Source organism: Ambystoma mexicanum, chromosome 3p, assembly GCF_040938575.1.
Source record: "Ambystoma mexicanum isolate Mex_15411 chromosome 3p, UKY_AmexF1_1, whole genome shotgun sequence".
Lineage (NCBI taxonomy): Eukaryota > Metazoa > Chordata > Amphibia > Caudata > Ambystomatidae > Ambystoma > Ambystoma mexicanum.
Window position 1 is genome coordinate 664,678,702 of NC_090925.1, and position 26,323 is coordinate 664,705,024.

A 26,323-nucleotide genomic window follows, 5' to 3' on the forward strand; every position below is an offset into this window, starting at 1 on the left:
TTGTACATTCCACATACTATGCATCGCTGCACAACACATGATTTTCGTTGACTCTCATTACTATTGAGGATACATTTGATGCTGAAATTAACTTCTTTCCCCTCATTTCATTTAAGGTGTATCACCTCTCAGTTTTCTATCTCCGACTACTATCTGCTAGTCAAGAATAAACTATCAGTATGTGTGTGGCGTGTTTTGTTCCACGGTACAAATTTAAAATTAGTCATGACATTTTGAAGCCTTTCATAACCCTTCCAAAACCATCTGTAACCTGACAATCAGAGGATTAGAAAGTGACTGTACCCCAGGAACATTGTGAGATAAATTATGGTGAATTCACCAGACATAAAACTAAAGGCATATTCATGAAAGTGGTTATATGTCAATAGTATTCAGGGGATGACATCATCTTAACATTGTCCAAATATAATATGTATTACTTACTTCATGTCCACCACCAATTCCGCCACCAAAGCTCTAGAGGAAACAATAATCATGTATTACAATTTTGGGAAAATGTCAATTAGAATTTTTAAATATCAATTCTATGTACAGAGCTCACAAAACAGCTCAAGTCCACCATTTTATTGCACGCAGAGGACAACTCGAATTGACCTAGTCAAAACAGTCAGGCAAGCAGAGATTATTTGACTATTTTGTGGAGGACAAAGCTAATGTTGTGCATTTTCACTGATTGTTCCTACTATGTCTTGCTGAATGAGCTGTTAGGTGCAGCCTTAATGAATGATATTGGGCAAGAACACTCTCGTTGGTGCATGCACAGTCTATGTGTGATTCACTAGGCCCAACCCAGTGTTTTAAGTGAATCTCATTAATAGTGGGGATGCACTTGATTCTCCACTAAAGCCAACATTGACTTTTTTTAAATTTAATTTTCTCACCTCTGAGTTATCACCCTTCCATTATTATTACCTAAAAAAGTATCACTGTGTACTTCAAAAATAGTGTACAGTGTTGTATGCCACTGTTCTATTTTAAATCAAGAATGTTTTTTTTGATACCTTCCTTAATCTGTCCAAACTATCTCTAACCTGGCAATCAAGATGATGGACGGGATGGAACTTTGAGGTACATTGTGAGATGCATTGATGAGAAATGTTCTGACATAAGTCTAAGGGCACACTAATTCAATTGAGTAGATGACATTGCTATTCAGCAGGTAACAGCATTGTGAAATCGTACAACAATCATATGTTTTACTTAAAATATGTCCTTCATCAACTTTACCACCAACTCACTGCAGAAGGCAAGAAGCATGGATTTTAGTGTTCAGGAACAAATAATTAAAATGGGCCACATGAGCTAAAGAACATCCTGTACACAAATCTGAGTCCACCGATTGAGCTTCTGTAAGTAATCCTTGGTAATCCAGAATGAGCCAACATTTTTATTCTGTAATATTTTAAATGCGTTCAATATTTTTGTCAATACACCTTTCCAAAGCTGCCTTTCTCACATTTGGGTGTGGGTATGCTATACGAAAATGGGGGACACAGCATTCCCATCATTATTATTATTATTATTATTATTATTATTATTATTATTATTATTATTATTATTATTATTATTATAATTAGTATTATTATTATTATTATTATTTAAATTTTTAACCCATGAGCTGTGTGTGTGTGTGTGTGTGTATGCGTGTGTGTATGTGTATGAGTGTATTTTTGTTGTGTGATGGTGTATGTGTGTGCGTGTTTATGTGTGTGCGTTTATACTGCCTTGGATGGTAATACATATTTGCCATTGTATTTATCGTATGATCGTAGTGTTCTGTCATAGTCCACAAGAGGACATATTTACCTTATGTTCAGCACAGACTCCTTGAAGGCTCCGTGGGATGAAAACAGACCTTTCTATATTGAAATCATGTTAACTTGTTTACATATTAAGAGATGTTGTACCGTCAGCTTCTAAATGTAAATGGACAACTTTTGACTTTCAATTCAAGTGTGATTCATCAAGTTATCTCTCTTCCATTACTATCACCTAATCAAGACATTGCACAGTGATGAATGCAACATTACTGTTTTTAAAAATGGATAGAGCATTTTGATGCCTTCCATTACCCTTTTAAGACCTTCTATAAACTCAAAATCTAGAGGTAAGCATTGATGTAGCCTTAATGTGCAGAGTGAAATGACTTACCTTGAAATCCCCATACATACCTTCCAGGGCATACTCATTAATCTATCTAGAAATCAATACTATTCAACGTTAAACAAATATTGAATAAGTGAGTAAACAATTTTCCCCACTTACTATTCCACCACCAGCTTTGCCACCAACACCCTACAGAAGACAATATGCATGTATTTTAATTTCAATGTGGATGAATAGTAAATACAAACTTTGAAAAGACAATTACATGTACAGGTGTCTGATTGGATCTCTCCCACATCATTTTAGAACCCACAAATTCTTCCTGGCAGATACTTAATAGACTTTTAGGTTATTTGTTTTAAAAGATAGCAATAATGTATAGTGTTTTACATTTTTTCTTCAGAAATCAACTTTGAGTTTCTCGGCCACATGAACTAAAGAACATCCTCTACACAAATCTGAGTTCACCAATTGTGCTTCTGTAAGTAATCCTTAGTAATGCAGAAGGAGCCAACATTTTTATTCTGTAATATTGTATATGCGTTCAATATTTTTGTCAGTACACCTTTATAAAACTGCCTTTCTCTCATTTGGGTGTGGGTATGCTATATGAAAATGGGGACACAGCATTCCCAATATTATTATTATTATTATTATTATTATTATTATTATTATTATTATTATTATTATTATTTACATTTTTAACCCATGAGCTGTGTGTGTGTGTCCCATCTGGGATTGTACAAAATATATGCTGATGTATTGATGGTTGTAGTGTTTTGTAATAATGCCCAAAAGGATGTATTCAACTTATGTTCACCAAATTCTCTAGCAATTCTCTATTGATTCAAAAAACATATATTTCTATTTTGAAGTCACTTTGGTATGCTAACATATTAAGAGAAGTTTGAACTTCTCCCCTCATATTTTAAATGAAAGCAGCTGCATCCAGACCGATATGTGATGGGCATGTAACTTATTTGTTTTCAAAACTAAAATTATATACATTTATTGTCACATTTAAGGGCTTACATGAAATGTGGTTGACTGTACCTAAATGCACTCTACAATACTCTCAATGTAAAATTATAGTTGGCCCTTTTTGCAAATTGTTGGGTGCTCTTTGTTATTATAGAAGCTGTCACATGATTGCTTCCCTATTGTTGAATGCATATACACTCCTTATTTATTCATGCCTTCTTGAGGAGATTTACCTAATTTGAATTAGGTATGTACAATGAAAAAAGGGGGCAGAGGTTTTGAGTGATCAAGGATTGTAATACAATTATGATCACAGACATTTAAGCCACATTTCTTTTTGTGTTTGTGTGTGGGGGGGTGGGTTGTACAACCCTGGCCTGGGAAATAAATCACACAAACACTTACACTAACGTGGTCGCCTTGGAAGCAAGACCACACGGAGCAATACAGGTTCGATCCCCGGGTCCGCGCTTAGAAACCTCTGGGTATTAAGCGCATTATAAATAACCTATTATATCATATCATAACATCCAGAAACTTCTTATATGAACACTCATTAGATAATACGAGGGACCCAGCACTTTAGATGACAGAGCCAATTTACAATTGGCAACTCCTTTGGTAGTGGTCCCTCACTGTCAGAGAGCCACTGAAATTAACCAAAGGAACGCTACCAGAAATGCTGACTAACTGAACGTTTTTCTGGTGGACAAAGCTATATGTTCATTTATTGTTTTGTATCTGTATTGAATTGTGAGTGCTTAGGTGCAGCATTATGGAATGATAATGGGCCAAAATACTCAGAGCTGATATTACACATTCCATTTACTATGCAACCTGCACAACACAATTCAATTTCAATGACTATCATTTCTAGCGAGCATACATTTGATGCTGAAATTAACTTGTTCCACTCATTTCATTTAAAGTGTATCACTTCCCAGTTTTCTATCGTCGACTACTATCTGCTAGTCAAGAATAAATGTGACTTTCAGTATGTGTGTGCCGTGTTTGTTTCCACGGTACACATTTTTAATTAGACATTGCATTTTGAAGCCTTTCATACTCCTTCCAAAACCATTTGTAACCTGACAATCAGAGGGTTAGAAGGTGACTGTACACCAGGAACATTGTGAGATGAATTATGGTGAATTCACCAGACATAAATCCAAAGGCATATTCATGAAGTGATTATATGTCAATTAAATTCAGGGGATATTATATATTACTTACTTCATATCCACCACCAACTGTACCCCCATCGCCCTACATGAACCAATACCCATGTATTACAATTGTTGGGAAAATTTCAATTACCATGTTTAAATGAAAATTCTATCTACAGATCTCTCGCAACATCTACACCTCACCATTTAATTACACACAGAGGAACACTCCAATTGACCTAGGCAAAACCTATGGTCCTTCCATGCAATGTTGAATGGGCTGTTAGGTGCAGCATTAATGAATGATATTGGGCGAGAATATTCTCAGTGGTGCATGGCACAGTCTATGTGTAAACAGAAATGTGCACTTCTCCCATCAAATTCTAAATGCAAGCAGCTGCCTCCAAACCGATATTTGATGGGCATGCAGCTTATTTGCTTTGAAGATTGTATGCATGTACATTTAGTGTAACATTTAAGGATATAAAAGAAATGTGGTTGCCCGTGACTCAGTGCTTTCCAGATTGCACTGCACTCCACGCAAAATGATAGTTTGCACTTTTCCAACTTGTAGAGTGCTATCTGATATTCAAACACACTCCATTTTCATGCATATATTCATAAGGGGATTTACCTCATTTAAATTATGTAATGTACAATGCATGTACAGAGCTTGTGAGGTATCATGGATTGTAATAAAAACATGATCACAAACAATCAACCCATATTGGTGTGTGTGTGTGTGTGTGTCCACTACTTAGCTGGATAGGGAATTCAAATACACACACGCACACACACACTTAAACACTGCACATCCAGAAAGTTCTTATATGAACAGTCAAGAAAGAATCTAAGGGACCCAGCACCTCCAATGAAAGAGTGAATTTACTATTTGCTATTCCCCTTGCGAGTGGGTCCTCTATCTGTTAAAGAGATACTCCAATTAACCTACACAAAGCTAGCAGAACATCAGAGACTAATGTAACATTTAGTGGGGGGAAAAGAGGCTTGGTTGCATGTTCATTCATCTTTCATACTCTGTATTGACTTGGAGTTCAATAGGTGCAGAATTAACGATTGATAAAGGGCTTAAATACTCAAGGCTGAAATTGCACCTTTTTTATAGGATGCACCTTGCACAATAAGTGGTTTTAAATTAATCTCATTAGTATTGAGGATACATTTGATGCATGACTTGACTCAACTTTTCCACTGTTTTCAATTCAAGTGTCTCACCACTCAGTTTTCTACCTTTGAATAATATCTGCTAATCAAGAATAAATGTTTCTCTCACTATCTGTATACAGTGTTTTGTTCCATGGTTCACATTTTAAATTAAACATAGGATGGATGCCTTCCATAATCCTTCCTAAACTATCTATAACCTGAGAATCAAGGGACAGGAAGGCATTGAACCTCCAGGAACATTGTGAGATACATGTTAGTGAAATGTCTAGAAATACCTACATATGTATATTCATGAAAGTGATTAGAAGTCAATAATATTCAGGGGAAGACACCATCACAAAACTTACTTCAGCTACTTCAGCATCACCACCAACTTCACCACTAAAGCCCAACATGAACAAATAACCATGTATTACAATGTTGGGAACATGTTAATTGGAATCTTTAAATGACAATACAATCTACAGATATCACAGAACATCTGCACCTCACCATTGTATTGCTCAAAGAGGATCTCTTCAATTGACCTAATCAAAACAGTCAGCACAGCAGAGTTTACCTGACCATTTTGTAGATGTCTGAGTTGATGGGTTACGCTTTCACTAATGGTTCCTAATAGTTGTTCTGGCAAATGTCTGACGGATTACTAATTAAATTGAGCAGATGTCAATGCAATTCAACAGATATCATGACTGTGAAATTGTGCAAAAATCATATGTTTTACTTACTATATTTCCTTCACCAACTCCCTACGGGAGACAAAAAGCATGAAGAATTTGAGAAACCATAATTGACATATTGACTGATTGAATCTATCATTCTGTGCTGCGAAGTGTTGACCAGTAATGGTTAACATTTTAATCATGTGTATATGGCACTTTTAAAATATCGCAAGGGACTCAGACTGTACTGTTACCTTCAAAATGCTTCAAAATTTGTATTTTAGTACCTTTTCTTGTCCCCTTGTCTTGTGCTATTTCTTCCCTTCTATTGTGTGTGCTTTGTTGTTGCCCCTGTTACGTAAAATTGCAATCCGATGGTGGAAGGTGTAGGTGTTTAAATTAGTTCATGATTTAGTTGTTCCTGGAATATTAGTATACTATTTATTTTCCATATTCCAATGTTATAGGGATCATGTTTTGCCTGCTTTACCCACTAAAAGTTGATTATGAAAAGTTAAACTGGGGAATGCAATACCATGGAATGCCCATTTATCTTCTGAGAGCACATTCATTGAGGATTATAACTCAACTATACTCCAGGGGGTTTACTGAACTTCGGCTTTCAGTAAGTAGTGCACCAAATTCCAGTGGAAAAAAATATATATTTTTGTATTTGGTTTTAGCCAAGTAGCTCTCTGTCTTCTCATATGAATGCAATGAAAATGGTCAGAGTGGCAAATATGGAGTGTGGATTGATGAAGAAAATGTCATTTATTGAAAAAATATCAGACTAAAATGCATATTTCTGTCTATTGGAGAGGAGAGGTGAGCATTGTGTGTTCCATTGGGAATTACCTTTTGGGAAAACTTTAATAATTCACAGTAGGCAGTGTAAAATGTTGATCTTTGGTAATCAGTTATATGTCAGGCAAAGTGCCCCAGCAAAAAAGGCTATAAAGAAGAACTTCATGGTGGGAAATCGCTCCAGTTCTTCAATTGGCCTGTCAGTCAGAGTGAGTATAGAGGGACAAGATAGGTGGGATGGCTCTGTTTAAATGAAATAAAGTCAGACAGCTACACTCGATTGGTTTACTGGCAGGGGAGTATGTTTGGAAATAGCAAGACTTCCCAAAAGGCGATCTGCCTTTTGTAGGTCAGTAGGGCAGGGGACAAATCAGTTACCTGTCAGGCAGTCCAAGATGTGTCCAGCATTTGTTAACCCATATTGGCATCTTGAGATACTTGCTCATTTACAAACATTATAGGTCTGTTTGCCCCGACATGAAAGGTGTGTGAGATTAGAGAATTCTTCTGCGTTTATAGATTGAGATAGCAATCAATACATCTGCTGCTGTTGTGTGGTGTGAAACATAGAAAAAGCCATTGAAACCTGAATTCTCTAGTGTGGGGGGAAGAGATTTGGAAAGTGGACCTAGACTGAGATAGGGTAGAATTGACCGACTGTCCAAGAGGCAAGTGCCTTCTTAGAGCTGTCAGGGAAAGTTAATTTGCTTCATTGCAATAATTAATATCTATAATGGTGGATCTAGGAGGTTAGCATGCAAAAGAAATTCAACTTTTGCACAACATGATGAAAAACAATGACAATGGAAATTAAATGTTTAAAAATGCCTTATTAGAGAATGGCCTTTATGGTCCAATAAGATGAGCTAATGCAAGATAAAATGGAGGTTGTGTGTCTTCTGGAAACTTTTTGTCTGATATTGAATAATGCAAACAGAAAAGTGCCTGGGTTTGAGCGGAATTGTATGATTCCTATAGTCCAAGATCAAATGTTTGAGCGCATCAGTTCACAAGCGGGTAAATAGAGAATGATGATAAATCCTATCAAACATCAATTGAGCACAGCTCATTTAAGAACAATGGAACAAGGTTTCTGAGGACCAAACAAGTAACATAATTGTAGATAGCATATGTACCCTCAGTCCAGACATTTTGCTAGATAGAAGCAGAACTTCCAAGGTGAAAGATATGCAATGCAGCCAACCTCATTACCAGTATACATGGACATTGAATGTGTGCAATTTTTGGAATTTTTCTAATCTTACGGGGGATGATATATGTTGTATGCACACACATGTTTATTTTAGACATCGATATATTTGGAATGTACATTTTCGAAATATGAATGTTTGTGAATCTAGCATTGAGATGCACACATTTCTGACTATGATCTGGTGAGTGCTGTCATTCAAATGGATATCAGTACAGGAAAGAAGAACACTTGTAGAGTCGTTATGAAGGTATTGCAAGAGAAATTACTTTTGAACAATAGGTACTTTTTGGGGTGGTGACCTTTACCTAAGATGCCTTGTTGCAAAGCAGCCTAAACTTGTCATTTTGCAGGTCTCTCTGCTGGTTCAGATCAAGCTCTTCATTCCCAGGATACAACCACCACACAATCCCTTGTAATGCTGTATATTGAAGATGGTAATGCGATGTTGGCTGAGGTTTCACAAAGTATGCTAAATCCTCCAAAATCAACTTCATAACCTGCCACCAAATTCATTGAAGGAAACTGTTCCGTTGGACTTCAATGCTGGCTTCCTTGCACTGCCTTCAATTTGAATTGTGCATTGCTGTCAAACTACGCTGCCTAGGTAGTTTGACAACAAGAGTCAACATATTTGGCTTAAAAAACAAACTATGTTGGGCGAAAACCAGGTTTCTTTGAGCACAGTTTGCCTATTCGTAGTGGTATCCGTAGCAGAGAAAACACAAAACCAATGGCAGTCTGAACGTTCCATAATCAATAACTCTTGAAAAGCTTACCCTCCATCTGAGGGTGCCTTCCACTCTTATGGCTTTTAAGTGGGAGCAGCACATATGTTTGCTCCCAACAGTCAATCAAACCAATATATTACTGCATCTAGAGACATAATATTGTTACCATAGTTATAAATATATATACTTTAAACTGTATTTAAACTGAAAGTTGTAATTTCTGAGTGAAAAATAAATACATTTTACAAAAAGTGGTGAGAACGTTCCTTGCAAAAAAAAGAAAATAACTGGGACAATGGTGTCACATGTGGAAGGTGATCAGCTTGTAGAGTTAGAACATGGTTAGTGTCAAACCACATCATTTCAATAAAATAAGAGTAGAAGTCATTAACCTATCACATTGAAAAATCTGAGGAATTCAGGATATATAACACATTCTACCAGTACAAATGGGCAGAAGAACTATAAATGGAAGGGTAATCATCAAAGATTGCACTGTTGGCCTTAAAAGAAGGAGAATCCGACATTATTGTCTGCAAATTTGGAAACCGTAGTGTTACAGAAATTGCCCTATTATTTTCCGTGTGGAACTATACCAGAATTTCCAAAATGCTATGTTGCCATTCATTGTCCAGGTGCTTAAATACCTATAAGCAAAGTATATTTTCAACAAGGTTTTTAAGCCATCAAATGTAACTGTGACATTTAATAATAGTAAAGATCTTGAGAGATACCATTCAATTCATTTTGGCAATGAGCTGCTAATTAGAGTATGGACAATAGGCCCATGAAAAGTGACTAGGAAATATGTTCATAATGAGTGTTTCATAGCAGGGTTATCAGACACAGAAAGGTGCCATGAGATGCTTGTTGTGTGTCCTTCCAACATCTGTGTACCATTCTTGGCATTCTTGACCACATCCCCTGGGATTCAAAGATCTTCACTTGAGCCATAAGCCAACATGCTTGTGGTCAATCTGGTACACTCAATCCCACAATGAGACTGAGCACCTGGAAACAAGAGCATTTGGGAGGAATGTGTCTTGCTTCTCAACAACAGTAAGTTGCCCAGGTTTGATGCTCGTTTGCCACTATTTTCTACAATGTGATGTCTATTTCTGGTGCCTGACATGCTATTCTTATTGAGGTTCTGTCTTCTTTAGATTGATCCCTCGTGTTGTTGGTACAGGTCCCATGGACTTAGTGATCATTGTGCTTGAGTCATCCAGAATGTTCCTCCTATTTGCTACGCAGTCTTTTAGCATAGGGATTGTGGGTGTATCTAAAATCCCTACTTCTTGGATACCCTTTGGGACCCACATTCCTTCAGGTAGATACACCACTACAAAGGGTTCCAGGGAGAAGATAGGAGGTCTTCTATTTTATCTATTTACATATTTCTTGTTTATTTGCTTTTATTGAAACATTGGGAGGCTGTTCTGATAGTTCCTCTGACCTTTTCAACAAATTGCTTGTTTATTTTTTGTTCCCTGATCTCCCTATGATAGTGGGATTGGGAGAAAGTCTTCTTCTCCTCCTGAGTGGTTTAACTTGGGTACGTTCGTAACAGTGGGGAAGCTCACATTATTAACAAAAGTGCACATTGGACATGTCTATGTTTTATTAAAGATGGACAAAATGGCAAGCATGGTGTAATCCCTGGTCTTAGAAAGAGCCTTCGATGGCATGATATGGCATTTGTTCTGTACGTTTTGGAGATAATGAGATTTTGAGTGATACTGCTTGAAGGACCTATTCTAAAGTAGTGATGTGGAGGTGGGTGTCATAGAATCATACAATGTTGATATTTAGAGATTCAGAGGGGTACCAAACAAGGATGTCTACTGTCTCCATCTTGTATTCAACTTGGCTATTCAGATTTGTTGAACACCTTCAAAAATATGTCAAATTACAAGGTTTCTAAACTATTTGAATTAGATTACAAAGCAATGTTCTTCGGGGAAAACCAGGCAAAAGAAGGAATACTTCTTCTGGAAGAAACTGGCACTGTTTAAATATATCAATTGTCAAAAGAGTATACTTCTAACATTGTCACCTGAAATTAATAGAACCATAAATAAGATGTGGCATCTAGATGTTTAAGCTATCTATGCAACACTTGCTAAAGTTAATTTCACCAAAGAATGACAAAAATGTATGAAGAAATGCTAAACTATTATATATTTTTATGAAGAACAGAACTATCCAAAGGACTACCTTGTAATTGATACCTGGATGGAGAGGCAGGTACATGTGACTGCATTGGCAATACTGGCACCCCTTGCTCAACATTTGAATGTAACTGTCTCCCGTCTTTCATGCATTACTAGAACATAACCGTGGACCGTGTCAATTTTTACAGTGTTATGCTTCACATACCAACATTAGAATTAAAATGTGGATGCCTTACAAAAACCTTCCAATTTCATCCACTCACTGACCATAATAGTGTGAGAGGTGTTCTTACATCAGGCATATTTTGAGATACATCTCTTTGAAATGCCCAATGTTACCCCTCCAAATATATTGTTTACAGGATCATAAATTGGCACTATTTACGGAATAACAATACAAATGTAGTATGCTATACTTACCAAATGACCACCACCAACATTTCCACCAATGCCCTATAGCAGACACAAATCACATATCTCCATGTTGAAGTACAGTCAATTAAATCATGTAAATGGCAATTAAAGGGGTAATTTCCCTAGTGTAACTGCCCAATACAAACATTTTAATACACTGAGCCTCCTCCTGGCAGATATTTTATGGGGATCTAGTTTACTTCCAATATTATTTTATTTTGCCATTTCTGTTGATACATCATATTTACTTATATGGGTATCTTTGCTAGGGATCACCCTGCATATATGGCAAAATTGGGGTGCTCTAAAGCCTTGCTCCTAGGGATCCTGAGAGATATGAACACAAACACCCAAAAGAAGGCTGGGTTAATCTACATTTAGCCTTAACAGCACCTCCATGGCCCTTTTTTGCTCCCTGGCAGAAAGGTTCAACTGTATACACTAAGATTCTATGTAACAGACAGTGGCAGCTCCTCCAGAACGGGTGGTGTGGTGGCACCCACTGGCACCCCACCCATCACAGAGGAAGAGCGAGCTAGCCCGGTGTAAACACTGAACGCTCCCTCAACAGATTTTTGCAGCTCATGGAGTGCTCCTGGGCTGGCTGATGGTACTGTCAAAAGGAAAAGTGGTTTCCCCTTGACAGGTCTGTTCCCCAATCATGCATGCTCAATGAGTCATGCAAGGCTGGGGCGTTTTACTTCCCTAGCATTTCCTAGCCCAATTGGCAATGCTGGCTGGGGAACTGCATGCCTGTATGTGCAAGGGGGTGCTCCTGCGCCTCCTTGCACATACAGACAGAGCAGGGTGCTTCCTTACAAACACTCCAGCTCATGCATGTATGCCTGCAAGCTGTTTGTCCAATGTGGGAGCTGGAGTGTTGGGAGGAAACTTCAGGAATGGGGCAGAAAGTAGATTTATGATAATTTAAATATCCGTATGGATGCGTGTATGCTTGTGTTTTGAGTAACTGTATGATTAAGGGTGCACCTGGGTGAATGAGCAAGTGCATTCAGCATGTGAATGCTGTGTAAATGGGATTGTGTGTGTGTTTTTGCTGGGCCAGGGAGCTGATTTTGGTAAGTGGGGGTTTTATAACAGTAGAATTTTAAAAAAATGCCTTTATTGCATAGCCCCCCTCCCCAATGGCCATAATCAGCTCCCATTTGCAGGCATTGGAGAGGCCAGTGGACAGTGATGTTATTTTCTTTACTGGGCTTCTACGAAAGATGTCTAGTAGAAAATACCATACCTGCCTTCCAGGCCCACCAGCACCTCAAATGCAGACATACATCAGTAATTATGTGTGTATGTGAGGCGTTGGGGGCAGAGGGTTCAGGCATGGTATTTGGTACTGGGCATCTATGATAGATGCCTAGTAAAATATACCATGTCTTCCCCCTGATCCCCCAGCACCTTGTATACACAACTAATCACATTGGTTGTGTGTATGAGGAGCTAGGGGGCTTGAAAGGGGCAGACATGGTATTGTTCACTGAGCATCTATGATAGATGTCTAGTAGAAAATACCATGCCTGCCCGATGTGTCCATCAGCATTTAACATGCACACATAATCACATTCCTTGTGTGTGTGTATAAAGTGCTGGATATTTACTGGATATCTATGATAGATGTCTAGTAAAAAATACTGTGCCTGTCCCTTGTGCCCGCAGTGCCCCACATATAACGTGATTGTATTATTGTGTGAGTGTGTGTGTGTGTGTGTGTGTGTGTGTGTGAGGAGCTGGGGGCCCAGAGGCAGGCATGGCATGTTTTCATTTTTTACTGGGCATCTATGATAAATGTCTAGGAACAAATACTATGCATCCTCCACTGGCCCCCCAGTGCATCACATACACACCTAATCACAGTGATTGTTTGTGCTAGGTGCTGAGTGGCTCAGGGGGCAGGCATGTATTTTTTACTGTCATCTTTGATAGATGGCTAGTAAAAAAATATCATGCCTGCCCTCCGGGTCCAACAGTGCCTTGCATACACACATACACACATTTATTGTGTGTGTGAGTGTGAGGCACTGGGGGCACAGGGGACAGGCATGTCATATTTTTTATTAAGCATCTATGATAGATGCCTAGTAAAAAATGCCATGCCTGACCCCTGGGACCTCAAGTTCCTCAATTGCACACATAATCACACACAGTAAAGAATGCCATGTAAGTCCCCTGGGATTTCCAGTGCCTGGCATGCAATTTCATGGCTGACTTCTGAGGCCCCCAGCACTTTGAATGCACACACAATTGATTATCTGCACATGTGAAATGCTGGGGGAAGGCATACCATGTTTTAATGGGTATCTATGATAAATGCCCAGTAAGAAATGCCAGGCCTGGCCCCTCAGTGCCTTGCACACACACAAATGATAACGCATGTATGCATGGCACTGGAGGCCCTAAGACCATAGTATTTTTTACTGGGCATACTAAAACATATTTCATGTCTGTCCCCTGGGACCCCACACCTCACACACATAATCTGCCCCCTAGACAATTAGTTCCTCAAATAATGAATGTGATTATGTGTGAATACGAGACACTGATGCACAAAGGCGCATGCATGACATGTTTTACTGGGCATCTTAGATGAATCAAGCATGATAAGTGTTATTACATGGCTGGACTGGCATTTTGGTGCAACCCATCTAGCTATTCCTTACTGTGGCATGACATTTTGCATTGGCATCTTTGATAAAGCAAGCATGACCAGTGTTATTACGTGGCTGAAATGACATTCTGTTGCAGCCAGTTTGGACATGTTTTCATGCTATGGCATGCATTTTGTAATGGTAAAGCCAACTGGAGTATGTAGGGATACTGTCATATACATTGACAGAAAAAGCATAGACATAATTCTGATAGTATACCTACTGGCATTATGTGCAAAGCAATCATGAGTTTGTCTTTATGTGAGAAACCCCCCAAACCACCATTGACAGGTTCGTGCTCCATCGCTGTACCCAGTCGCTAGGGCAAATTTGGAAAGATGTAGGCTGTCCACTTAAATAAATCCCCAGTCGCCTCTGGTAGCAGATCGGTAATATTTCAGCTATTGGCCCTCATTCCGAGGTTGGTACTAGTCATGGCGCTATTCGCGCCATGACTAGCACCAATACCGGTACCGTCACCGACTTGGAGGTATGGGGGCTTACCGGTCCAGTCCGACCTTGGCGGGACCGGTAAGTCCCCATTTGAAAAGCCATTCCTCATTCCCATTTGAGCCTCCATAGGGCTCAATGGGAAGGGGGAATGTGTCAATAACGGTACCGCAAATTGCGGTACCGTTTTTGACCCCAGTATCCCTTTGCGGGTCCCGTCCTTAACGCCTGGTAAAACCAGGCGTTAAGGGAAGGGCCCGCAAAGGGACCTCGGAATAGGGCATAAAGGGATTACCGGCACCGGTGTCATTACTGGTGCCCGGTATCCCTTTGCGCCCACCTTGTAACGAGGGCCATTGTCACTAATGTACAGATGCTCTACTGTACTTTTTTGTGCATTGTTTATTCACAAAATAAATTAACTTATGAATGTTTGTAAATTGTACCCGCGCACAATGATGGGAAATAAAATGTATTGTAAGAAAAGGACCTGATTCACAGAAGTGTTTTATAATGACGTAATCCCATAGGAAAATGCCCTGTGAATCAGGCCCAAAGAGTTCAATTAAAATTGAGGAAAGGATAAATGTAGGATAACACATACTGACTACACGTAAAGATACAATGCATCACTGCTGTGTCCTCTGTCAGATACTATGCTTAGCCATTTCTGAAATGGTTGCCTTTTTCAGCACACATTTGGGATCATTCACATTTATTGATTTATACAATCCCTTTCAAATTGTGTATACTTTGAGATTTACAGCTTGTTTTAAACCTGTTATAGGCCACGCCTACCGATGTAGCAGTGTATTTTAGGGAAGTTATTCTGTTTTCAAAATCATTAATGATATTTAATTTCTGAGCTATCCTCCTGCAGATGCATTGTGCATATGTAAAACACGATTCAAATAGATTTAAAACAAAGGGCCTCATTACGAGGTGGGAGGTAAGGGATTACCGGCACCGGTAAGGGCACCGGTGCCGGTAATCCCTTACCTCCCTATTACGAGTTCCCTTTGCAGGTCCTTCCTTAATGCCTGGTTTTTGCAGGCGTTAAGGACGGGACCCGCAAAGGGACTCTAGAGCTAATAACGGTACCGCATTATTAGCGCCTTCCCCATTCCCATTGATCCCTATGGGGGCTCAAATGGGAATGGGGAATGGCCCTGGTAAATGGGAAATTACCGGTCCCTCCGACCTGGATATGGACCAGTAATTGCACCATTCACCAGGGCGGAGTCGGAAGGGTTTTGGAGGCAGCCATGGAGCTAATAGCTCCATGGCCACCTCCTACCTCGTAATGAGGCCCAACGTCTTTTCAAGTGGAAAATTGATGGAGAAATTCATGATTAGATCAAAATAGCAGTTGGATGACATTGGAAACACTTGTGTAATATATATTAAAAGGTATGATTCATGAATATGTCTTCAATAAAAGTTCAGCTAGTACTTTTGAATGTTAAATCATAAGCAATGGTTAATTTTTCAATCTTGCTGCAATTTATACCATAATAAAACCTACAGCATACTTGAAAATGTAATGTTTAAAATGTATTGTTATGATGAAATGCCATTGAATAGATAGCTGTTTCTTCTGAGGCTGCATTCACAACAGCATTAAAAGTCAACACTAAGCACGGGATAACTGAATCTTCAATTCGTGCAACACTAGTACCTTATACCTACCCAATGACCACCACTAACTCCGCCTTCAGTACCGTGTAGAAGGCAGAAAAGCACACTTTGTATTAATGAGGTTTAATCTTGCAATTTACAAGCTGTTTACATGGTTATTGAATGTACACCTGTCCCAAAGGTACAACCCATCCTTCAAAAGGTGGCCAGCACCTCCTTGCTTGCTATGTTTAAGTGCTTATTGATTTAACTTTCCCCCTTGAGTAGTTGGTGGGCCAGATCACTGATATTGGTGCTACAATACTGTAGTGGTATTCAAATGTTCCTTTCTGATGCTGAGCTCCCTCCCCCTTGATTAAAACATTGTTGTGAACCCCTCCTGAGTAAACATATTGTTGAAGGGGTCCCCAGACAACATATCTGCTGATATTTTCTATTGAAAGCAGTCACCATACTCCCTTTTTGAAGATCCGTGTGCCCCTACCGGACATTCTTTGAGCCCTCATGGGTGGTCAGCCCCACAGCTTGAAGACCACTGGTTTACAGAGAAGATCATATACATACAACAGTAGCTAACATACACCTAACCTTGCTGAATGTTGACTGATACCTGATACATTAAGCACACGAGTCCAAATCTATTTAAAGGTGAAATCCGAAAATTCGGACCTGAGTGTGTCAGGCTCAGCATCACAACTCACTGTAATTGAAAGCAGACAAACGATGAACAGCAGAGGTTTGCTGTGAAATAAGGGGGCATGTTCAGCACCCACCTGGCACCAAAAACAGGTGTGGTAAGGAAAATCTCAGATGAAGAGAATAGTGCATAGTCTATGAGAAATAGAAATCTCAAAGACTGTATAAATGGGGGCTCCATTTCATGGTTGTGGTGTTGGCAATCAATCATGATCCATTACCCCAAAATAGCCCCATGTCTTTCCAGCACATCTAATTTGGTCCTCCAACTACCTAATTGGTACCTGGAATGGTTAGGCTTGGTTGTGGGAGCCCCCGAATAGCATTAGATTACCTTTGTATGGGTGAGTAACTTGTCTGCTTCCTTTAGTTGGTTCCATGTTTCCGAGATTACTTTATTAACATACATGAAGTGTGTACATTAGTGCATAGCGAATACATGCATCAGTTAAAGCGATACCTTTTTGTACATTACACTAAATTATTAGCATTACTTAGTATTATTCTGCTTCTTGGAAAACTGTAAAAATGTATTGGAATGCTTCTTTTAAAAGGTGATATTTTGCACTGTTTTCCAATTAAGATTCAACCACCAAAGCTTTCTTACTACCTTCACTATCATGTAATCAGGCATAGTTGAAGATTTTGGTGATATGCACTGTATTATTCTAAAGAGTTCCACCTTTCCACAGTAGCCATGTTCTGTGGATGCATTCCATAATCCTTGCAACACTGTTCTGTAACCTAACAACTCCAGTGTGTGAGGGAATGGCACATCATATATTCTATGAGATGATTTACTGTGGAATGTCCATTGATACCACTGAGGCATATGTATTTCAGAATTAGAAGTCAGGACAATTCAGGGTACACCATCCGACTTGAATGTTGCATTGTTGATATGTAATATTAATCATATGACCCCCACCAATAACAACACCAATTCCCCTGTATTCAAAACAGGTGTTATCATGTTTAGGTGAAGTCATATAAATTGTGAATGTGGATTATGTTCCTGTATGCACCCAAGCCGTTTATTGCTCACAACCTATTCTTACAAAATATGTTCTTTGCTTCCAGGTTCTTTTTTGTAAATGCATCCATTGTATTCTTGCATTGTTAAATTAAATAAGGATGCTCAGCTTAAATGTCTAGAGAAAGAAACGTTCTGCTTTAAAGGATTAAAAAAGATCTGTATTTGGAAAGGAAGCAGTCATGTGTTACAATCAAATTAATATAGTTCACACACAGATGCATCTGGCCTTGCTCGGAGTAATGCAAAAATACTGGGACAATGTTGACAAACGTGGTTGTGTATGAGCTAATGCAGTTACTCAGTTGCTGGTGTCTAACCAAGTTGTAGTATTAAAACAATCATTATGGAAAATCATTAACCAATTCTATTAACATTCTTGAGGCAATCCAAAGCATAAAAGTGGAATAATTAACAATGCAAGCCTTCATAATGAAGATTACTGTGCCCCCTTTAAAAGAAGACTAGTTCGAAAATATGAACAGACACATTAAATTAAGGGGACTGACAATAGCTGTAACATGTAGGAACACGGGTAAAAACCCTGTTCCACAATGTATCTGCTAGAATTATGCTTGTAAAGATGTTTGTGGCTGTTCGTTGCTTAGGTACTTAAATGATACTTAAGCAACGAACAATGTTAACAGTTTTTCCAGAATATCTATATGACACTGATTTTGAGATTTGAAATGGCTACTGACAAATTTCATTTCATGGACAATGAGGCTGCAGAAACGTATTCAGAAGTTTGTTTATGAGAGCAATCAGGCGTCATCATTGGAAAAAGTACATACAATAATGCTAGATTTTATAATGTACTATTGAGCATAGCAGAACAAAATTACGAACATCGGACTTGCTGTTATCGGTATGGCCCAAGAAAGCGTTTGATAACATAAAATTGCATTATTTGTGGTATATATTTCAGGAAATGTGATCTGTAAATACGTTTATGTAAAGTGCCACTAGTCTATTTTAGGGCTTATGTGTGAAGTGAATGTGTGAAGTGAATGGCTGACAGCATCCCATCAGTCAGTTTTAAGATTTTGGGAGGTAATGAAACAATGGTGTCCGCTAGATCTGCGGCTTTTCATCTTTGCTATTGAGTCTTTGAAGTAGGCATTGAGAAATTATTCCATTTATGAGGGATTCAAATTATTTAAAGATCATATAACAATGAGCGGAGGCAGTGTAATCACAGATAAAGATGTTCCGAGTTTTAAAGGAATGCCATCACCTGAAGCCAGAGCCTTACAACACAAACTTGTCTGTTAAACTAATTCAATCGAGCCGACCCCCAACTTCTTAACCCCTTACCTCCAAAGAGGCATGCATGGGATCTGGGAGTGCCAGACAGCATCCCCCTTGAGCTGCTGGGGTGCATGAAGTATCATACAGACAGAGAGCTTCTGCGAGTCTGAAGGCAGTATCCCCCTGTGACCTGGTGGTCCTCCATGGAGTATCATGACAGGTTATTGGGAGTATCACACAATGTTCTGCTGTCGTGCATGGCATATCACAGAGTGGGCTGCACTGAGGCACACGTTGGATTCAGGGGCACCAGTCAGTATCCTCCATAGAGCTTCTGGGACTGCATAGAATATCATACATATATTTGTTTGGAGTACACTGTGGTGATCTACTTACAGACACCGCTGGGCTCATAGCGGGACTAGGAGATGATCTGGTTCAGAAGTGGTAGGAGCCGAATGTGACATGTGACACATGTCCATGCCACATTCAGCTCCAACCCCTTCTCCTCCAGCTTCCTTGCGGCTCATATACAGGAACCAGGAATCCCTCTAAGCTTCCTGGTTCCTATTTGTGAGCCGCGCTGAGGAGCCGGGAGGCCTGGAGTGATGAACGAAAGGCAGCTCAAGCAGGAAACAAAGCAAAAATATGTATGTGTGTTTTGCATGTGTGAGATATGTGTCTGTTGTATCTATGTGGTATGGGTCAAAAATGGATGTGTGAGTGAGTTGTGAGTATGCATGTGGCTGTTCTTTGTGGGTGAATGCCTGTGTGGAGAATGCAATGTGAGTGGATGTGAGGGAAGGTGTATGAGTGACTGACTAGTGGGTGGATGGGTATTAATGTGATAGCATGTGTTTAAATGTTCTGGGTCGGTGTGTGCCGTCCTTTGTGGAGAATGCAGTGCAAATAGATGTTAGAGAAGGTGTATGAGTGAGTTTGACTGGTGGATGAATGGATATGAATATGCATGTTTTTGAATGTTCTGGGTAGGTGGGTGCCTGTGTGGAGAATGCAATTTGAGTGGATGTGAAGAAAGTGGCATGACTGAGTGACTGGTATGTGAATGGTTATGAATGTGATAGTGTGTGTATTAATGTTCTGGGTGGGTTGGTGCATGTCTGTGTGGACAATGCAGTGTGAGTGGGTTGAGAATGTGTATGAGTAAGTGACTGATATGAGCATGGTTATGAATGTGATACTGTGTGTGTTTGACTGTTCTTGGTGTATGGGTGCGTACCTGTGTGGAGAACTCAATGTGAGTGGATGCAATAGAAGATTTATGTGTGAGTGAATGATGGGTGAATAAATAGGAATGTGAGTGCGCGTTTGCATGCGTGTGTGTGTGTGTGTGTGTGTGTATGTGAGAATGTTCTGGGTGGGTGGGTGCCAATGTGGAGAATGTAGTGTGGGTGAATGTGAGAGAAGATGTATGGGTGAGTGACTGGTGGGTGAAATAGGATGAACGTGATTGTGTGTGGAAGTCCTTGCGAGGTCGGGATGTCTAGAGCATTTTTGACACATTCCTAAGTGACATGACATATTTTACTGTTTTTCTTTTGGACAACACCAACTTCATGTGTGCTATTATGTGGCTACACTGCCATTTTAGTGCAGGCAGTCTAGCCATTGCTTACTGTGGCATGACATTTATTACAGGCATCTTTGATAAAGCAAGCATAATAAGTGGTATTACATTGATAGACTGGCATGTTGGTACAGCGGCCTAGCTATTGCTTACTGTATCATAATTGCCTATTAACTGAACATCTATTATAAAGCAAGAGTGATAAATGTTCCTGTGTGTCTAGACTGGTCTATATTAGAACCACTTTTAACATGTTTTCTTATTGTGGCATGACATTTTAATGTCCAATGCAGCAGGAGTATGTTCTTACATAGGGGTAATGGCATACAATGGCAGAGCCAGCTTTGACATTTTTTTTTTATAGTATCATAACTGGCATTATGCACAAAGCAAATATGAGTATGTTCTTATATGTGAATACTGGCCTATGGTGGTGTTCCAGCATGGACATGTATGGGAAAACATACCTTGTGGTGAAAGGTATGAAAATGCAGCGGGAAATTCTCCAGTGCACTTTTGATGGCTTGCATCGTGTGTATTTTTTCATTAGTCACCCCACAAACCTGAATGCAAACTGTACCCATTTTGTATAATGCTCCATTTTAACCCATTACTCAAAGCATTTTCTCAGAGAAGGGGGAAGAATCCCTCCTTTGGTATAGTTCAGTACTACACAAGTTGGTTGTATGACTGAGCAGCCAGAGAGGAGTAAATGTGAGCTGTAGAGCTGTACAAATGAAATCCAGAAATACATGTAGCTAAGTAGCACTTACACTCAAGGTTTCTGTTATAAATAGTTAATTATTTAACATCAATTTTTAAATAAGCATTCTTTAAAAAGGCAAATCATGTAACAAGGTAAATACACTTTAAAATGACTAATCAGAATCAGAACCGGTTAGTGGATAATCTTTGGATATGCTTCTTACACAATTCCTACACCCTGAGGGGACTTCAATCACAAGGACAGTAATGGCATTTATATATCAACTAATTATACTTTGCAGATTCTAAGGTTGCAGAAAGGAAAGGTTTAAGGAAGGAAAAGGTTGAACAGGTTCTCAGTATATGTGAGGACACTCAAATCTTCCACTGAAATCCAGATAAGCCTTTCCCAGCAGTAGCAATCTAAAACAGTTACCACCTATGAGGGACAAACAACATCAAAGGCAATGGGCTAGAAGATTCTGCAGGGAGAAAGGACAGCCAAACTCAATTTGAAACAGTCCATGGAGCTGAAGCACTTCTTAGAATCAAAGTCTTGCACAAAGTTAGAGAGTTTGTTAAAAAATCAATTGTAGGGTCACAAGCTGTTAAGCCTGTGAAAAGAGAGTTGGAATCAAATCTAAAGGTAAGTCACTGCAATTCCCAACTTAGAAAAGAACAGCTAAAAGACAATGAGGTAAGTACCCCAAGCCTAAACAGTACCTCTGGTTTGAAGAAGAGTGGTCCAGCTGGATTCTGTCCTGCTACAGCGGTACAGACCCCGTGTTCCTGAGCCTCAGTCATGGAGACAAGAGGGAATACATCTGGAGGGCTCCTGCAGCGGTACTTGGGAGGTCGACGGCTGTTATAGGCTCTTTTCGGTTCAGCAGCACTTTGCGGTTTCAGCACTTAGCAAACAGCACCGTCGTGATCTCGGATACCGTTTGGGCCTTGTTCACTCCTTGCATCCTGCACTCTGGTGAGGGGACTGAAGCTCTGGTCATCCTGCTTCTGGAGGGTCCTTAGGAGGATCCTGGAGCTTCTAGCTGCATTTCAGATGTTGCAATTGACTATGGATTACTCGACCCTTGGCAGTTGGTTCTTGCAGCAGTGAAGAAGTACAGCCATTCCGGGAAGATGATCTAGTGGCGTTCATCCCGGGGTTAGTTGGTCCCACTAACCCAAGGGGAGAAGTCTTCCCTTCCGTAGCTTCTCTGTCGAATTGAAAAAGGAGTTTCAGCACAGCAGCAGGGCTTCACTGGCAATTCAAAGATCCGGAGGATGTAGCAAGCTTTGTTCATGGTTTCTTCATCGGGTCTTTCTCCCAGTGGTCGACTCTGTCTCTATTCTCAAAACCCTCGCATTTTAAGTAGGTTTCACCCATTCATGCACAGCATACGCTCACAATCACACAACAGCAACATCCAGCAAATCAGGACTGGTTGTATTCAGGAATTCCTAGAGACAAAGGACAGGGGAGTTGCGGGAACCTCCCTCACATCCTGCCCTTCCAGACACACTGGAGCCAAAGGCAAGACAAAGGGCTAAAATCTGTTTCGATGCACAGAGTAAAACCCAAGAAAGGCCTCACAAACAGAACATGGCAAAAAAAGAAGACAGGGGCCATTTTGACAAAATGGTCACCCATGGGTGCTGTACTGCAGCTGAGGGAACAGTCTGCAGTAAAAAATCACAATGTTAGGAAAAATTAAACCACTGCCACCAGCCTTTTAACTGCCATGGGTTCCCCCTCTCCCCCCGTGCTAAGGCCTTTTTTGGTGATTTTGGTATTTCGCCATTCAATGCCTTCTAATGTTTTCTGTTACAATAACCCCTTAAGTGCCAAGGACAAGGTATCTCGTCCTTGGCAACATGGAGGTAATCCCAAGGACGAGATACCTCAGCCTTGGCACTTAAGGGGTTAAAGTAGTGAGAGTAACATAAAAATGTTACATGAGAATTTAAGATAAGTGGCTACTAGGTAACCCCCTAGAACTCCACATAAGATGGTGTGTGCTGGACCTACAAAGAGAAAAGGTAAGTAAAGTCATTTTCACTTCACTGTTCTTGGAAACTGTTGTTCACCCAATAAAAGGTATTTAAACCTTATGAGAAATCTAAAGTAGATGGCTATGGAGTTTGTCAGACTACAAAAACTGTTCAAACTGTTAAAACACCAAATCCAAATCAGGTCAAAACAAATGAGAGAGTGAGAAAACGCTCTCACTCATCCAGGGTTAAAAATAGAAAGACATAAAAGTCCAGCAAAAGAGCTCAGGGTCTCTGAGGTTGAAGGGAATTAACACAGAAATTAGAATTTTCCCTAACAGTCCCAAATCTCGGGACAATTTTTTGTAGCATTGCAGCAGAGGCACATTATTTTACTGTGGTAGATATGAAAAATGCATTTTTCTCCATTGCACTACACAAAGACTCCATGTGTCTGACTGCATTTACTTATTGCAGGACCAAATTCAAGCACTGTGGAATGCCACAAGGGTACTGTGAGGGACCTCACATGTTTAACAGAGTTATACAAATGGATTTGAATAATTTACAGGTTGCAATTACAGTGATACAGTACATTGACAACTTATTGGTGTGCAGCCCAACAGAAGATGAATGTAGAAATAACTCAGTGACACTACTGACTTTACAAGCTGACATGGGATACAAAGTGGACAAATAGATATTGCATTCCTGTCAAAAAGAAGTGGTCTTCCTGGGTCAGATTGTGTCAGCAGATGGGAGAAAAATAGCACCAGAACAAGTAGAGGCCATAAATAAAACTCCACAACCAAAAACAGTGAAAGAGATGCAGCAGTTCTTGAGCCTATGCAACTACTGCAAGGCATGGGTTTTGGATGACTCCACCTACACAAGGTCATTGCTGCAAGCATTAAAACAGGCTCAGAAACACAGAACAAACATAAAATGGACAACTAAAATGGACAAGAGCTTTGATGAACTAAAACATGAGTTAGCACATGCACCAGTGCTGGCTACACCAAATTATAAAGAGAAGTGTCATTTATTTTCCCATTCACATGGCAAACATATGACAGTTGTGCTGACACAGAAAAAAGGACAGGGACACAGACCATCTGCATATTGTAGTGGATCCCTATATGCAGTGACGCAGGGACAATTCACATGTGAGCGGGCACTTGCTGTTGCTACATTTGCAATTGAGAAGGATTCCACAGTAACTATGGGGTGCCCGTAATTTTATACGTGGAGCATGCATGGATGGTTGGGATGAGATTGGGGGAGACATGACAAACTTGGAAAAATGTGTATTCACAAAGATAAAGTAGTAGAAAGGGACCTGGGGGCACAAAAAGAGTAAGTTATTGATAGATCAGTACAAGGGGGAAGGGGGAATAATGTAATGGAAATGCAAGTTCTTCACCGAGAAAAGGTGCACACGTATCAATTACGAGAGTAGCACTGTAAAAGGGATGGAGCTCGTTTTATCGGGTACATAAGTTAAACCCAAAGGAATTTACAAATAAAAGAATTGTAGGGGCACAGGTATGTATAACCAAATCTAGATGTAGGCCACAAAGCAATAAATAGGCCTTGTAGCATGCATTTGCAGCCAACATGTGTTAGTTTTTTATTAATCTGCAACAACACTGTAGTGGCTGGTAACACAACGCTGGACCCATGATCCCAGGCTGGTATGTTAAGAAGCAAAACAACGGTTGTTATTTTTCGAGGTCACAGATTAAAACACATGGGTCCCGCCAACAGGCATGGAGAGCAAAACCATTTAATAATTCAAACTGATTTGCAAAACATGATTTTTAGATGGAGTCATGAGAACCATAGCGGTTACAAATTGCCCCTTAGCACATTCCGCCTGGGAAGAAGGTTGAATAGTATTTAATATGGAATATTTGTTTAGCAGTACATCCATGGTTCAAGGCTCTGGTGGTGTGATGGTAGGGAGCGCTTCTCACAAGAACTTAAGATGATTGGTGCATAAGAATAAAGTTCTGCTGGTCATCTCAAATGTTTCAATGAATTGTATTTATAATGTGTGAACTGGGATTTGGATTGTGACATCATATATTAAAAATTAAGGTGGTGTGGGAAGGTTTGTGGACCCAATTACAGAACTTAATGTATGTTTTTCTATAATGGTCTGATGTGCGAGCACCAATCAGCTCCGTGTGGGGAGATTTTTTCATGTTGCAAAAGTTACTAATGTTAACTAGTTCGATTATGATAAAAGTCTCAGATTTAGGGACTTTTTTTGACAAAGCCTTTTCATGCAGTTCTGTTTCACGATCCTTCTGAATACAGCAGTCCCAGCTGTGTCTGTGCCCTGAAATAAACCTATGTTTATTCTTGCTTGCGTACAGTCCTTTTTGATTACTTTTGTAATTTGTATTGGTGAGTTTGGATGCAACACCTGATATAGTATGCAGAAAATGGCAGCTATAAAATATCTAGCCCAGATGCTTATTGAAAAGCATGTTTATCAGTCAAGTCAAGAATGATTTAAACATGAAACCTGGGTATTTTGGAAAATATCAAACCGCCTAAGTAGTTGTTAACAATAAAAGAAACATGGACGTCCCAGAACACTAGCCTTTGTGTATTGGAATATACATATTTTTAACAAAAGCATGCTTACAAAAATGGAGCACTATTTCATTGATCACGGAAATTCAATGTGTGGTTCAATTCTAACACCTCACTCAAAAAATAGGAAGGGAAACAGAGTTTGTTTATATTACTCTAGGTTTTAGGAGTCTGGATGTGTGAAATAATGTGGGGGTATTGCAGCGGAGAAACACCCATTCAAAGACGGGAACACAAAATATTTTGATT

The 26,323-nt window shown here is 39.6% G+C and overlaps 1 protein-coding gene across 1 annotated transcript in view; it reads right to left on the bottom strand.

Moving 5' to 3' along the window:
* Positions 1-336: 336 nt before the first annotated feature.
* Positions 337-26,323, bottom strand: part of LOC138579940 (uncharacterized) — a 256,110-nt gene continuing 230,123 nt past the window's right edge. Inside the window, exons 42-45 of the mRNA XM_069650158.1 lie at positions 6,191-6,211; positions 2,287-2,316; positions 445-477; positions 337-351 (exon numbers count right to left, since the gene is read on the bottom strand). Of these exons, the coding sequence (XP_069506259.1) occupies positions 337-351; positions 445-477; positions 2,287-2,316; positions 6,191-6,211 (99 nt within the window). The remainder of the gene's footprint in view (positions 352-444; positions 478-2,286; positions 2,317-6,190; positions 6,212-26,323) is intronic.